Here is a 14,670-nt window from a genome sequence, read left to right on the forward strand (position 1 = left end):
AGGGTGGCTTCGCCCTTGCCTGGGCGACACATGTGAGCGACACACGTGGACGCCTCTTTGTATGGGAGGCCTAGGATAAATATCATATAGAAATTTGTTAACCCGAGCAACATGTATGAGCGCTTCTCACGCGGAGAGACGCCTTCTATCATTAGAGGTGCCCCTACACATAAGGTACTTATACGTGTCGCTCATGTTAACAATCTCTTATATTTGTGTATATTTCTTTGATTTATTATAATTAAAAAAAATTAAGATGAAAATATATTGAATGTTATTTTAACCCTTTGCTCAACAAATCATTTAGCATGTTAAAAATTTTTTAAAAAAATTAAACCAGATGATTCAAGTGGTAAGTCACAAAAAAAAAAAAAAGAATAAAATTGATTAAGACTTAAAATAAAAAACATACATTAAGCCAGATAAATGAAGAGAACCTTGAGCTAATGATAAAATCGCTGTCATAATCTAGAAATTGGGTAACAATCTACAGGTTAGATAAGGCCGCTTCATTATGGCCTACCTACTCTTTTACATTAAACCAAATAAATCAGGCAAACAAATGAAAAATTAAGTTGATAAACCAGCAAGAAATCGTATATATAAGACAATTACTTATTAATTACTCAAAATATACTTGTAAACCAAATATAATATTAATTATTAATTAAAGTAACTATTTCATGGATAAAAATGAAAAGACATCTAAATCAAAAGAAACATGGGTGACTTTTTTCAAAAGAAATACAAAATAAATTAAGGTGTGATAACTACCAAAATCTATCAGTTTCCTGTTACAATGTGGGAAATTATTTTTTTCACACTTAATCCAATTTAATCGTAAACTCCTCCTAAACCCATTATAGTAGCTGCGATTTTCCAAGGACAAAAAACATTTTTTTAATAATTTTACAAGGATGTCGACAAAATTACACAGGATTGAATTGATGTTACATGGCTTAGTTCCTCAGTGTTTTTCATCAGCAAAATGTTGCATTCTAAAAGTTCAAAGAATAAATTCTCATCAGGAGATCCTTTGATTGAGCAATAAATGAAGAGTCACTACTAAGAGGACATGGTATCGACTATGGTTAGTCGAAGCCAACTTCGTGTGGGAACGCGATGAAAGAACCGTTGAGCAGGGCACGACGAAAAGCATTCGTCACCTTCGGATGGGTTTGTAGAGCACCACAGTGACGTACTTGGACCGGAACCGATGCGTCACGCCAAGCCCCACTATTGACTGTGAAGATGGTCCTTTCTCTATGCAAAGGTGATTCAACCCGACATGCTCAGGCGTTACCGGGGCTTCTTTGTTGTCTGCATTCTGCATCTCCAGAACTGTTAAATGCAGGTGGGGCGGTTCGACTGGCGGTTCCTTTCCGAAATCTTCGTCTGCAGGTGACGACCAGGCGTAACTAGAGTCGGGTGAAGCTGGAGAATCGAATTCAGAAATGCTCTCCACATTTTCAGGAACATGATCCTGTGGGAAAGGAAATATGTCAGTAAAAGTGTTCTCTCATACTCCACCTAATTTGATTATGCATCGTCAGTTATAGAATGGAATCTAGAATGGCGAAGAAGGAACTTAAACCTACAAGAAACAATTTTATTCGCACTGCAAAAGAGGACTTACTTGGACATCAAGGAGATTAACGGCATTTCCCATCTCATCGGTCACGAAAGACAGATCAGGCATATGTCTCGGCTGTCCATCGACTATGAACTTGTAGTGGTAGACACCAGAAGGGAGAACCAACAAAATGGCATGGTCCTTGCCGGATCTCTGTAAAGATTTTCTGAAAAAAAAATAATAATAAGACAAACTAGAGATTTTTTTTTTCAGCTGCCAACTTAGAGGGAGCAAATATACCTTGAAGTCCAGTTATCCCATGATCCTTCCACTAGGACAGTATTTCCACCTCGGTTCCATGTTATCAGTATTGGAACTCCCTTTTCGAGGGGACCGTCAAATTGTTGATCAGGTCCATTCGGCCATAGTTGATCAAATATAGGAGGGGGATCAGAAGCTCCTGACAAAGGTGGTTCAGGAACCTAAAACCAAAAGTTGTCAGTGCCATCTTTTCGCAGTTAAAAAAGCTGACTTAGTGTGTGTGTGTTTTGCGTGTGCGACTGATTTCCAACTCCTATAATTGAAGGCCACTATTCAGGAATCAGCAACCAAACCCACATAGAAAAGTAGAACGATTATACACCAAAGCTGAGAATTAGAGGATTGCAATATAGAAAAGTTGATCTTCGAATTGGTTTGTCCAACCATATGCTAATTATTTTTAGTTTACAAAATAAACCCGGGACAAAAAAAATCCTTCACAATGAAACAGAATAAAGATAAAAAAAAAATCCTTCCTAATGAAGAAGAATACATAAATTTTGTATAGAAAAATATCATATAGCAATTAAGTGTGATGTGCTCGCAACACAAAAATACATGAAGAAATAAAAAGATCAAACCAGTAGTGGTGCAGTTTAAATTTGTTCACACCAACTTAATTTCTCACATTAAGTTATGTGTTGGAACCACACCTAATTGCTCCGGATACTAGTTGATACGGGCAAAGGCAATGAGAGATGAAAGGACCCTGCATGGCAACCACATGTATGTATGGCCGTCAGCAGGCTTAGTGTGAATGTAGATTGATAGGGGGAACCAACCGAAAGCAGACACTTAGCACAAGGAATTGGGCAATGTTTTCCTCAAATAGCGTATAAATAGGCAATGCTAGTGACATCTTTTCAAAGGTTATTTTTATTTTTTCAAATTTTGCAGTCTACTGAGAGCTGTTTTTTGCTAGCCTTTACAAAGCAAGCCAGCTTTGTAGCTTTTAGAAAGTGAGAGAGACAAAAAGCTTTTGCACAGCACCAAAAAGCATTCACCTTGATAAACTGTGTTCGCTTGGCAAGTTAACTTTGCCCTCAAGAAGCCATTTGTACCTCTATCAAAGTGCTCCGCTGCAATCCCAACAACATCACAAATTACCTTGATTGAACTGCAGTTATTTGTGTTGAATTGTATAAGCCCTTGTTTGGCCTTGACAGAACTCAACTTGCACTCATTTAACTACAAGAACAATAACAAAGTCTTTATCTCACTCAATGAATCCTCATATGTTATATTGGGCTCGATGCCGGATTATATCATTATGAATTTTATCTTATTTTATCATCGCTAACCATTTTTTTTGTCTCTCTCTTTCTCAATTAATGTGCACATTTATCATGATCTCGTATCGCTTAACTACCATATTTATTGATCGTCTAAGTACATGTCCATACCATATTAAATGCCTCTTTCATATTTTCCCTAAATAAGTACAACCCTGACATTCTCTGTAATATTCTCATTTCATATCATTATGAAGTTTATCTTATTTTATGGTTACTAATTAAGTATTTTTTTTATCTTTCTCTTCCTCGATTAATGTGCGCATTTACAATGATCTCACATCGCCTAACTAAGATATTTATTGGTCGCCTAGATACATATCCATACCATATTGAACATATCTTTCAGAGTTTTCCCTCAATAAGTACAATCTTAACTTTCTATCTAATATTCCCATTTTTTATCATGTCTAATCCCATAATTCCACAAATCCATATTAATATCCTTATTTTTGTGTCTCTCATCTTTTGCTCCTTGCTTCATAGCCCAACATCCACTCATTTGATTACATTGTGGTCCAAGCCTAATCAAATATATTTGGAAAAACTCCTTTTTTATAAAAATTATCATAAGGCTATGATTTTCGGCTTTTATTTTTTTTCTAGCAACCAAAAGGTCACGAGTTTAAATCTTGGAAACAACCTCTTGCAAAAAATAAGATATGGCTGCATACAATGGATCATTCTCCGGGACCTCGCATGGCGGGAGCTTCGTGCACCAGGCTACCTTTTTTTTTTAATTTTTTTTTCTAGCAACCCTACTCACCCATAGTAGTATTTTTCAATTTTGTTGTATTAATAGTAAGGGTGTAAATGAACCAAGCCGCTCGCGAGCTATTCGAAGCTCGATTCGATAAAAGCTCGTTTGAGCTCGTTTAATGAGGCTCGTTAAGATAAACAAACCAAGCTCAAGCTTCGCAATATTCTGCTCGTTAGTTCGTGAATGCGTTCGTTAAGCTCATTACGCAACTTTTAAATAATAATAGTTTTGATATTGAATTTATAGATTTTACACTCTACTTATGAAAAATATAGATAAATATATTAAATTTATTTATTAGAATAAAATTATAAATTTTAATAATAATATTATAATTTTCTCTAAATATATAATTTAGTTTTTAATGAATAGTTAAATTTATGATTTATATTTATTAAACTCGTTTAGGCTCGATAAAAGCTCGAATAAGCTCGTGAGCCATGAATATATTCGTTAAATAAAGCTCGAGCTCGGCTCGATTATAAACGAGCCAAGCTCAAACATTTAAGAGTTCGGCTTGGCTCGATTACACCCCTAATTAATAGCCTAACATTGGTCCATATAGTATGACACGTTGTACAACTTATACCACAACCATACAAAATTTCTCCTTCGGCATAAGGGGCAAACAACAATCATTCAAGAGTCTAAAAGCTCCTCTCGAGTTCAACCATCTACTCTATATCTTAACAATGCTATCTTCAATATTATCTTCATCTTATTGAATAAAAACTCTTGCTTATAAGGATTTCTTGTACATTCATCATAACTATTCCCTCAATTCTTTTCTTACATCAAAGCTATATTTCATATATTCAATTTGAATTCTAATTGACTTGAAACCTTTTGTTTTAAAAAATTTCCTATTCTTCAAATGCCAGCTAGCTTTTATTAAATAATTTTGTTGGAACAATTAACAATTATCTACACTCTGGTTAGATATTTCATAATCAGATCCATAAGTATAACTATACTCTTTGCTGATTCATTAAGAGACGACCACATGTATGTCAAAAATATATAATCTACTTGTAAATTCCCAGTAAAGGAAATCCCAACAGAGACAGAATTGAAAACTTCTGCATTACTCAATTTTCAGCGATTAACTATCTTCTGTAACTACTAAATTTATTTCAAAGAAACGAAGGAAACCCCAAGTCCAAATTTTAGTAGTATTTGTTAGGACCAAAAGTAGCTAGAGGGGGGGGTGAATAGCTTGTCGCGTTCGCTTGGTGCGCTTCGTTGCTTGTCGTTGCTTGTTTCTTCTTGGATGTGCAGCGGAAAATACAGAAACAAACATAAAACGCTAACACTAGGATTTTACTTGGTATCCACCTCACAAGAGGTGACTAATCCAAGGATCCACACCAACGCACACACCCTCCACTATGAATAACACTCCTTTATGGTAACTACCAAAGGCGGAGAAGCCCTACAACACTCTCAATTCAAGAAGAAGAAAGGGAAATACAAGTTAAGCAAAAGCTTACAAGATGTGCAGTAAAAACCCTAACCCTAACTTCTTCCTCTTGCAATAGATCCGCCTCTTGACTTGGAAAGCCTCCAAGAACCTTCAAGAACTGGCGATCACGTGCTTGTAGAGAGTGGAGGAGCTGGAATGAATCTGAGAAGAGCTCGTGAAGAGATGCCGAAGACCACGCTCGCTGGCTTTAACCCGCGCCAGCGGTCGGATCCCGATCGATTCGAATGTTCCGATCGATCGGGAAGCTGGATCGATCCACGGATCGATCCAGCGCCTTCGCGCTCGAAAGCGCTGGATCGATCCACGGATCGATCCAGCGCTTATCGCAGCATCGTCCCGATCGATCGGTCGATCGATGGGGACCTCGATCGATCCACGGATCGATCCGAGCTTTCACTGGAAGAATCGGATCGATCCACCGATCGATCCACGGCTGATCGATCCACGGATCGATTCAGACTTGGTTTTGCCCAAAACCAAGTCCCAAACCTCCTAACCAACATCCGGTCAACCTCGACTGTTGGTACATCATGCCTCGCATCCGGTCACTCCCTTGACCGCTAGGACTCCACCCAGTGTCCGGTCAATCCTTTGACCCACTTGGACTTTTACTCGTCGTGCCAAGTATCCGGTCACTCCATTGACCTACTTGGACTTCCACCGGATGTCCGGTCAATCTTGACCCATCTGGACTTCCTTCCTTGCCAAGTATCCGGTCAATCCTTTGACCTACTTGGACTTCCCAACACCAGATGTCCGATCATCCTTGATCCATCTGGATTTCCTTCCTTGCCAAGTATCCAATCAATCCTTTGACCTACTTGGACTTCCCAACACCAGATGTCCGATCATCCTTGATCCATCTGGATTTCCTTCCTTGCCTGGCTTCACTCACCAGGACTTTTACCTAGCTTCACTCACTAGGACTTTCACCTAGCTTCACTCACTAGGGTTTTCATTCTGCCTAGCTTCACTCACTAGGACTTTCACCTGGCTTCACTCATTTCCTTCTGCCTAGCTTCACTCACTAGGCCTTTCACCTGGCTTCACTCACCAGGATTTCCTTCTGCCTAACATGCCAGTTAGGACTTCCCAGTCAAGTATCCGGTCAACCTTGACCTACTTGACTCTTCTTCGATTGATATCTTATTGTCAAACATCTAAACCCTAACCAAGACTCAGCTTGGTTAACCAGGTCACCCTTGACCTGAGGGATATTGCACCAACAATCTCCCCCTTTTTGATGTTTGACAATACCACAATAACACTTACAATCCCACATGTAAGTTAGGCTAATCCTATAGCCTCCTTCTTCATGCCACTAGGTAATGAACCCATAAATTAAGCTTTCCATTCTCCCCCTAAGAGGGCAAACTCCCTCTAGGTAATGAAAACCTAACTTACTTCCTTTCATTCTCCCCCTATTGGCACACATCAACCCCCTACAAAAACATCAACCCGTCTTTGGACACACATCAACCTATGCTCCAATTTTGGGCACACTTCAACAACTCCATTTGTTGAAGACTCTCCCCCTGAAGAGTTGCTCATCGTGATCACAATTTCACTCATTGTGATCAACTCAATATTGAAGGTCCCATACCCTTCATTATCCTTAACTTCTCCCTCAATGTTGACAAATACCCAACCTTGAGCATTTTCAACCACTTGAGTTGCCACTTGAAATGATGAGGATATCCACTCCCCATTTATCCCCATTTCAAGTTTAAATGCTCAACCTTGAGCAAGTTCACAACAGAAGGTTAACCACCTTCCAAGGTTCATGAAAAATAATTTTCATGTCTTTAAAGAGTCCCTCCCCCTAAAGACATGGTGGTAACTTCTGTCATTGCACCATCAATGACTTGGAATCCCTAAACCTTTAGGAAACCCAGATTTAGAAGTTTTGAGGTTCAAATGTTCAAAATTTGAAACAAACCTCAACCTAAACTTCAATGAAGTCTTCCTTTACCATTCCATCCTTGTTTTCAACACGAAAACACCCTTTTTATGTATACAAATGTATTTTAAGGGTTTGGAATGGTTACCTAGACTAAAATAGGTTCAAAGTGCTGAAATCAGGCTTTCCCAGCCAAAATCAGCAACTTGGATCGATTGGAGTTGGGTTTCAGTCGATTGAACCTTTCTGAATCGATCCACGGATCGATTCAGACACCCTGGATCGATCGGCTGATCGATCCAGCGAGCTTCTGCTCGCGGGAAATGCCTTCTGAATCGATCCATGTATCGATTCAGGCACTCCAATCGATCCATGGATCGATCGGAGCTCTGATAGTTGCTGAAATTCCATTTCAGTCAACTTCAGAAACCCCTAGAAAATTCTACAGAAATCCAAAAATTATGAAATTTCGTGTAGACATTGTTTAGGGCATATATTATCAAGGAAAAATAGTTTTCTATGAAAATACATCATCTTTTCAAAGATTGACACAAACTTGAAAACTTGCAAAAACTTTAGTGTTTTCTTCAAGTTTGTGTCTAACTATTCAATGGTGATTACTATCAAAAGATAGCCTTCACCAAGGTTTTCCAAATTTTTTTTTTTTTTTTTTTTTTAAAACATTTTCAAAGCCAATATCCCATCATGTTCCTTGGGCATAATGCACATGACTTGTACATTAGCTTTCCCAATGATGGGAAAACACATAACTATGTGTTTTGATGAACTTAAAACTCAAAAGAATGCACTAAATCAACATCTTGAGTTTTGTTCATCATCCTAACATCTCACTTGTATCTAATGTGCACTGAAACACATACAAGTCATCTTATAGGTCTTTGTGAGATGTAAGATTTTGGTTTTGCCCTATTCTAGGGATCATGCATATCTATTTAGGCATTTTGAGAGGTAGACATCCACAAAGGATGTTACTTGTTGATTTACTTGTTAAACAAATGTCACTTGTTTATTCCACTTGTTGTAAACAAATGCCACTTGTTTAACTAATGCCATATGTCCTTAATTTTTAAGGAAATAAACATAATGCATGATAATGTTATGGCATACATCAAAATAAAATAGCTTTCAAAAGAAAGATTCCTATAACTACATGATGTATGTATGGCATGACATGATATTTTTGTATTTTTCATGATAAGTCATGAATGCAAAATACAAATAAGATAAAATATGATGTCATGGCATATTATGAGCAAACAATCATGGCAAGGTTTAGCATAAATAAAATATACCTAGATTACCTATCTAAGTATCGTTAATCTTAGCTAATCCTAAAACTTAAACCCTAGATTGCCCAAAGTGCTTCAAGAGAGTGCCAAAACCTAAATGGGCATTTCTAATTCTCTTGATTAATTTATGCCAATTGAAATTAAGCTTATCCTCAAATGTTGGCATATTTCATTTTTCCACAAGAGTAGCACTTTAAAGTTAAGGCCCGAATTGCCTTAAATTTCCTAAGAACATACCAAAATCCCAACTTGGTAGCTCTTATGAATTTCCCAATATGTGCATTTTAAGATTAAAATCAAATTTTCACCACTAGGCACATTTTACTCTTTCAAGAAGTAATTAATAGTTCCATTTCATTTTCAAAGGTTAGCAAAAACCTTGAAAATGCTCCTTGAGTGTCAATTTCCTCAAAGTTGGGTTAACTACCCTTCTAATTGGAGTTGACACTCTCTAACCCATTTATGGGATAGAGAAGATGCTCCTAGGAACCCAACACCTATTTGTGCTCCTTGGATGCTCTAGGTACTCACTAGGGATAACTTCCCTAGATACCTTCCTAGTGACCTTGTTGGGCTTCTTAGAAGCCTTGGTCACATTTTCTAGGTCAACCCTAGGGATTTCTTCCCTTGTGACCTTCTTTGTGACCTTCTTTGACTTCTTAGAAGTCTTAGTCACATTTGTTGCAAAAATACTCTTAGGGATGACTTCCCTAGTATTCTTGGCTTGACCACTAAACCTAGGGTTTGTTCCATAACTATATGGAACCCTATGATAACTAGGCACATCCTTCTTAGCCTTTGGTTTGTATCCCAAACCTCTATGGCTATTTGATGGCTTTGACTTTCCTAGCCCTAGGTTTTGCTCATTTTGCCCTTTTAGGATATTTTCCATCCTTTTTAGGGTCTTTTCCATTTTATCAAGTCTTGATCTCAAGACTTGATTTTCTATCATTAAATCCTTAGAATTTGGTTTTTCATTAAGTCCATGAGCATGTTGGTTTTTAGGCTTGTATCTAAAATCCTTAGAGTTATTGCCTAGACTTTTACCTACATTCCTAACCCTAGGAGTGATAGTCTTAGCATGTAGGGCCACATGCTTTTCCTTAAAGCCCTCATGCTTTCTATTCTCATGGTAAATTACATTAAAATGATAAAAATTAGAACTATCATGCTTTTTACCATTTTGCAAAGGAATAGACTCAATGAAAGTTACCTTCCTTTTTACCTTGGAGGCTCCCCCTTGACTAGTGCCTCCTTGAGCCTTGACCTTCTTCTTCCCCTTGGGGCATTGACTACGATAATGCCCCTTTTGATTGCAAGAGAAGCATATAATATGCTCCTTGCTCTTCTTTGTGTTGGGGATGGTCTCCTTGGGCTTCACCTTGCCCTTTTGTGCCACTTGGCCCTTCTTCTTGGCTAATCTAGAGCACTTGCTCTTGTAGTGCCCATGTTCCCTACATTCAAAGCATATAATATGATTTTTATTATTAATTGAAATATTTACACCTTTGCTTGTAGGGGTGGCATCTTTTTCTTTGGATCCGGAGGTAGAAGCTTCCTCTTGATCGGACCTTGATTCTCCTCCATTTGATTTTTCTTGACTTGTGGAGGTAGAAGCTTCTTCCTCCTCTTCTTCTCTTGACCCGGATGTAGAAGCTTCTCCTTCTTCTTGATCCGGTGTCACCAAGGATTGCTCCCCCTCAATCCTAGAGGTGGAGGCTTCATCATCTTGAATATGAAACAAGGAGTATGCTCCCTCCTTGTTCCCTTCGTTGCATTCCCTTGAGGATGAAGCTTCTTGGATTTCCTCTTCTTCGGAGGTTGAGCATCTCTCAACCTCGGAATCCTCCTCTTGGTCTTGCTCCAAAGAGTCACCCTCTCTGGATTCTTCTTGATCTCGTGCAGTGGAGGGGATCTCTTCATGAAGCTTGGCCAATTTGCTCCAAAGCTCCTTGGCATCTTCGAATTCTCCAACTTGAGCCAAGATGTGGCTAGGCAATAAGTTGACCAAAAGCTTGGTCACTTTGTCATTTGCCTCGCCCCTTTGAATTTGCTCCGAGCTCCATCTGCTTTTCTTTAGAAGCTTGCCCTTGGAGTTCGTTGGAGCTTTGAAGCCTTCCATTAGAGCAAACCATTGCTCTATCTCCATCATAAGAAAGTTTTCGATTCTTGATCTCCAAGAATCAAAACTTGTGGAAGTGTATGGTGGAGCCACCCTTGTGTCAAATCCAAGTCCATCTTGGAATTGCATCTTGAAGTTGAGCTTGATGAAGTCTTGAACTTGAAGAATTTGCTCCAACTTCTTCACCCTCTAGCTTTTCTTGATATGCTTGACCCTTCCGGCGATGATTCCGGTGAAGAGCGGCCTTGCTCTGATACCACTTGTTAGGACCAAAAGTAGCTAGAGGGGGGGGTGAATAGCTTGTCGCGTTCGCTTGGTGCGCTTCGTTGCTTGTCGTTGCTTGTTTCTTCTTGGATGTGCAGCGGAAAATACAGAAACAAACATAAAACGCTAACACTAGGATTTTACTTGGTATCCACCTCACAAGAGGTGACTAATCCAAGGATCCACACCAACGCACACACCCTCCACTATGAATAACACTCCTTTATGGTAACTACCAAAGGCGGAGAAGCCCTACAACACTCTCAATACAAGAAGAAGAAAGGGAAATACAAGTTAAGCAAAAGCTTACAAGATGTGCAGTAAAAACCCTAACCCTAACTTCTTCCTCTTGCAATAGATCCGCCTCTTGACTTGGAAAGCCTCCAAGAACCTTCAAGAACTGGCGGTGAGAGCTGTGGAGGAGCTGGAATGAATCGAGAAGAGCTCGTGAAGAGATGCCGAAGACCACGCTCGCCTGCGGCTTTAAACCCGACGCAGCGGTCGGATCCCGATCGATTCGAATGTTCAAATCGATCGGAAGCTGGATCGATCCACGGATCGATCCGACCTGCTCGATAAGCGCTGGATCGATCCACGGATCGATCCGTAATATCATCGTGCGTGCGATATAAGATCCTGATCGATCGACCGATCGATCGGGCTGTTGATTATCGTAGCACTCTCCGAATCGATCGATCGGGCTTTGGTTCAATCGATCGGCTGATCGATTGACCACCCTTGACTTGCTTAACTCAAGCCCAAGGGACCCCAATTCCAACATCCGGTCAACCTTGACCTGTTGGTACACCTCATGCCTCGCATCCGGTCACCCTTGACCTGCTAGGACTCCCCACCGTGTCCGGTCAATCCTTTGACCCACTTGGACTTTTCTCGTCGTGCCAAGTGTCCGGTCAACCTTGACCCACTTGGACTTCCACTCCGATGTCCGGTCCTCCATGATCCACTTCCTTCTGCCAAGTATCCAATCATCCTTGACCTACTTGGACTTCCCAACACCTGTGTCCGATCATCCTTGATCCATCTGGATTTCCTTCCTTGCCAAGTATCCAGTCAATCCCTTTGACCTACTTGGACTTCCCAACACCAGATGTCCGATCATCCTTGATCCATCTGGATTTCCTTCCTTGCCTGGCTTCACTCACCAGGACTTTTACCTAGCTTCACTCACTAGGACTTTCACCTAGCTTCACTCACTAGGGTTTTCATTCTGCCTATCTTCACTCACTAGGACTTTCACCTGGCTTCACTCATTTCCTTCTGCCTAGCTTCACTCATTAGGACTTTCACCTGGCTTCACTCACCAGGATTTCCTTCTGCCTAGCTTCACTCACTAGGACTTTCTTCTGCCTAACATGCCAGTTAGGACTTCCCAGTCAAGTATCCGGTCAACCTTGACCTACTTGACTCTTCTTCGATTGATATCTTATTGTCAAACATCTAAACCCTAACCAAGACTCAGCTTGGTTAACCAGGTCACCCTTGACCTGAGGGATATTGCACCAACAGTATTAACTTAGTGTCTACTGCCCAAATCAGTAATGGAGGAAAACTAAAAATTGACCCGTTTATCTACTTGTGAGAAAGAAATAAATAAAGGATTCCATTTAAGCCACTCTTAAATGGCAGAAGCTATCAATAAATCAATGGTAAGAAGCTATCAATAGATCAATCAGTCTTCATAGACACTAATTGTTTGGTTTGTGAAAAAAAAAACTTTTAGAAAATAGAAATTGAAAATAAAAAACAATCATTGTTTTTTATATCTTTGACTACTTTTGAGGGGCAACTAGCGGATACTAATCCTGGGCTATACAACTGAAAATGAAATTCTTAGAGATGTACATTATATAATTAAACCATTGTTGGGTGTTGTGAGGGGTTAGAGTAGCTAGGTAGATCAATGAGGTAGTGAATGGCTCTCCGTTTAATATCGACCTACTCTCTGAAGTTGTTTTCATGTTTCCAAATATTGGAAAAAAGTACGAAATGCTAACACTTCTAAATAACTAAAGGACTGAGGCAGTGCATCTTCCTTTGAAGGAAAAAATATAAGTCCACAGCTTCAGTAGAACCGAAATATGACGATCAATAAAACAGAACAAAAAACATGAGTCACTCAGTAAAATCAATCAATAACTAAAGTAATCAAGTAATCCTAATTCTCTAACCCAAAACTTCAGCCAGAAATCAGCACTATCTCCACTCTCTCAGTTTTTCAGAACACCACTTCTAATCTGTCAATTTACATTGTCAAGAACAATTTTATTCTGCATTTTATCAATCATGTGTGTTCCTCTAATCCTAACACTTCTAAAGAACTAATGGATTAAGACACTGCCTCTTCCCAATGAAAGAAAAAAAAAATGCAATTCCACAATTTCAATGAAACCAAACAAAATAAACAAACCACTTGTAAACGTGGTCAAAATCAAAGAAATCGAGCAATCCTGATTCTCCAACACAGAACTTCAGCCAGAGATCAGCACAGTCTCCAGGTTTTTCTTTGCACCACTTCAAATCTATCAATTCACATGGTTGAAAATAAGATCACTCTAGCACCTTACCAATCCTACCACTTGGCCAATGTTGATGTTTTTTTTTTTCATAGTTTTTTTTTTAACAAAATTTTACATTCATAATATTCAACAGCCTAAATCTGGAAGAAAAAAAAAACATTAGCCAGGGAGATCCCGATAGCTACCTGCGGGGCGAACATGAGAGGCGATCGGGAGCGGCTAGGGCTCTCCGGCGGCAAAATATTAGCCGATTCGACGGATCGGATGCGGCGAATGTGGTTGGAGCTCGAACCGGCGTCGGATCTCGATCGGACAGAGTCGTCGCCGTCGTCAGCGTCCTCCATCCCGTCCCGACCGCTCGCGTTCCCCATCTCCTCCCTACCTGCTCACCCCGCGACTGGGGCGGAGAAGATTCAGTCGCCGCCGATCTCTCACACTCGCCCGACGACGGAAATTTGACCCGCGGAGTATGGCGGTGGAAGCGGTGACGGAGAATTTACAGAGGGTTAGAAAGAAAAACGGTACGTTCCCCACTAGTTGATCAAATTTATTTCTGTTGTTCAACTCCCGAATCTGCTTCCATTTGTTAAATTGTCCTCTTTCTTTTCTCCAACATATTTTCTAATCCTCCGACTTCCAGGGAAGTGAGCGAACTCTTCCCTCACTTTCATCGTAAACCCGAATTCTACTCTAAACGGTAGGTGGTAGGGGACCGTCTAAAATAATTACTTCGACTAATGACGGGTCTAAAGAAGTGAAGGTGGTCGACGAATGACGGGTCTGATGAATAAGTAAGAAGGTGGTGGATGAATGACAGGTCTAAAGAAGTAAGAAGGTGGAAATTGGAACAATCAGATGATAGTTAATATGAAAAAGTTGTTTGCATTGTATTTCAAATATCTGAGTAGAAGATAAATTATGTTTTTTTTTTCTATAAATTTTGATTGATTTATTATTCTTGTTTGTAGAATAAAATTAAGATTATTGTTAGTATATGTTTCTCTAAATTGGTGTGAAAAATTAAAATTTTAGTTCATGAGTATTGTCGATTTTGTTAGGTTGAATAAAATTATGTTTTATTGTTCGAATTGTAATTTTATGAATGAAT

General features: G+C 39.5%; 1 protein-coding gene across 1 annotated transcript; it reads right to left on the reverse strand.

The window, feature by feature from the left end:
- Window positions 1-884: 884 nt before the first annotated feature.
- On the reverse strand, window positions 885-14,280 carry LOC122056600 (SNF1-related protein kinase regulatory subunit beta-1-like). The gene is made up of 4 exons (XM_042618617.1): window positions 13,748-14,280; window positions 1,874-2,055; window positions 1,637-1,799; window positions 885-1,483 (listed from the first exon to the last, which is right to left on the reverse strand). Exons 1-4 carry the CDS (start codon window positions 13,931-13,933, stop codon window positions 1,163-1,165), a joined length of 852 nt encoding a protein of 283 aa, XP_042474551.1. The 5' UTR covers window positions 13,934-14,280; the 3' UTR covers window positions 885-1,162.
- Window positions 14,281-14,670: the final 390 nt, after the last annotated feature.

The sequence above is a fragment of the Zingiber officinale genome, chromosome 3B (assembly GCF_018446385.1).
Source record: "Zingiber officinale cultivar Zhangliang chromosome 3B, Zo_v1.1, whole genome shotgun sequence".
NCBI classification, from domain to species: domain Eukaryota; kingdom Viridiplantae; phylum Streptophyta; class Magnoliopsida; order Zingiberales; family Zingiberaceae; genus Zingiber; species Zingiber officinale.

Coding starts and splice junctions, on each gene's coding strand:
- LOC122056600 (XM_042618617.1), bottom strand. CDS start 13,933: ATGGGGAACGCGAGCGGTCGGGACGGGATGGAGGACGCTGACGACGGC. Junction 2,056..13,747: donor CTCTCATGTTCGCCCCGCAG/GTAGCTATCGGG, acceptor TTTTGGTTTTAG/GTTCCTGAACCACCTTTGTC. Junction 1,484..1,636: donor TTAATCTCCTTGATGTCCAA/GTAAGTCCTCTT, acceptor CCTTTCCCACAG/GATCATGTTCCTGAAAATGT.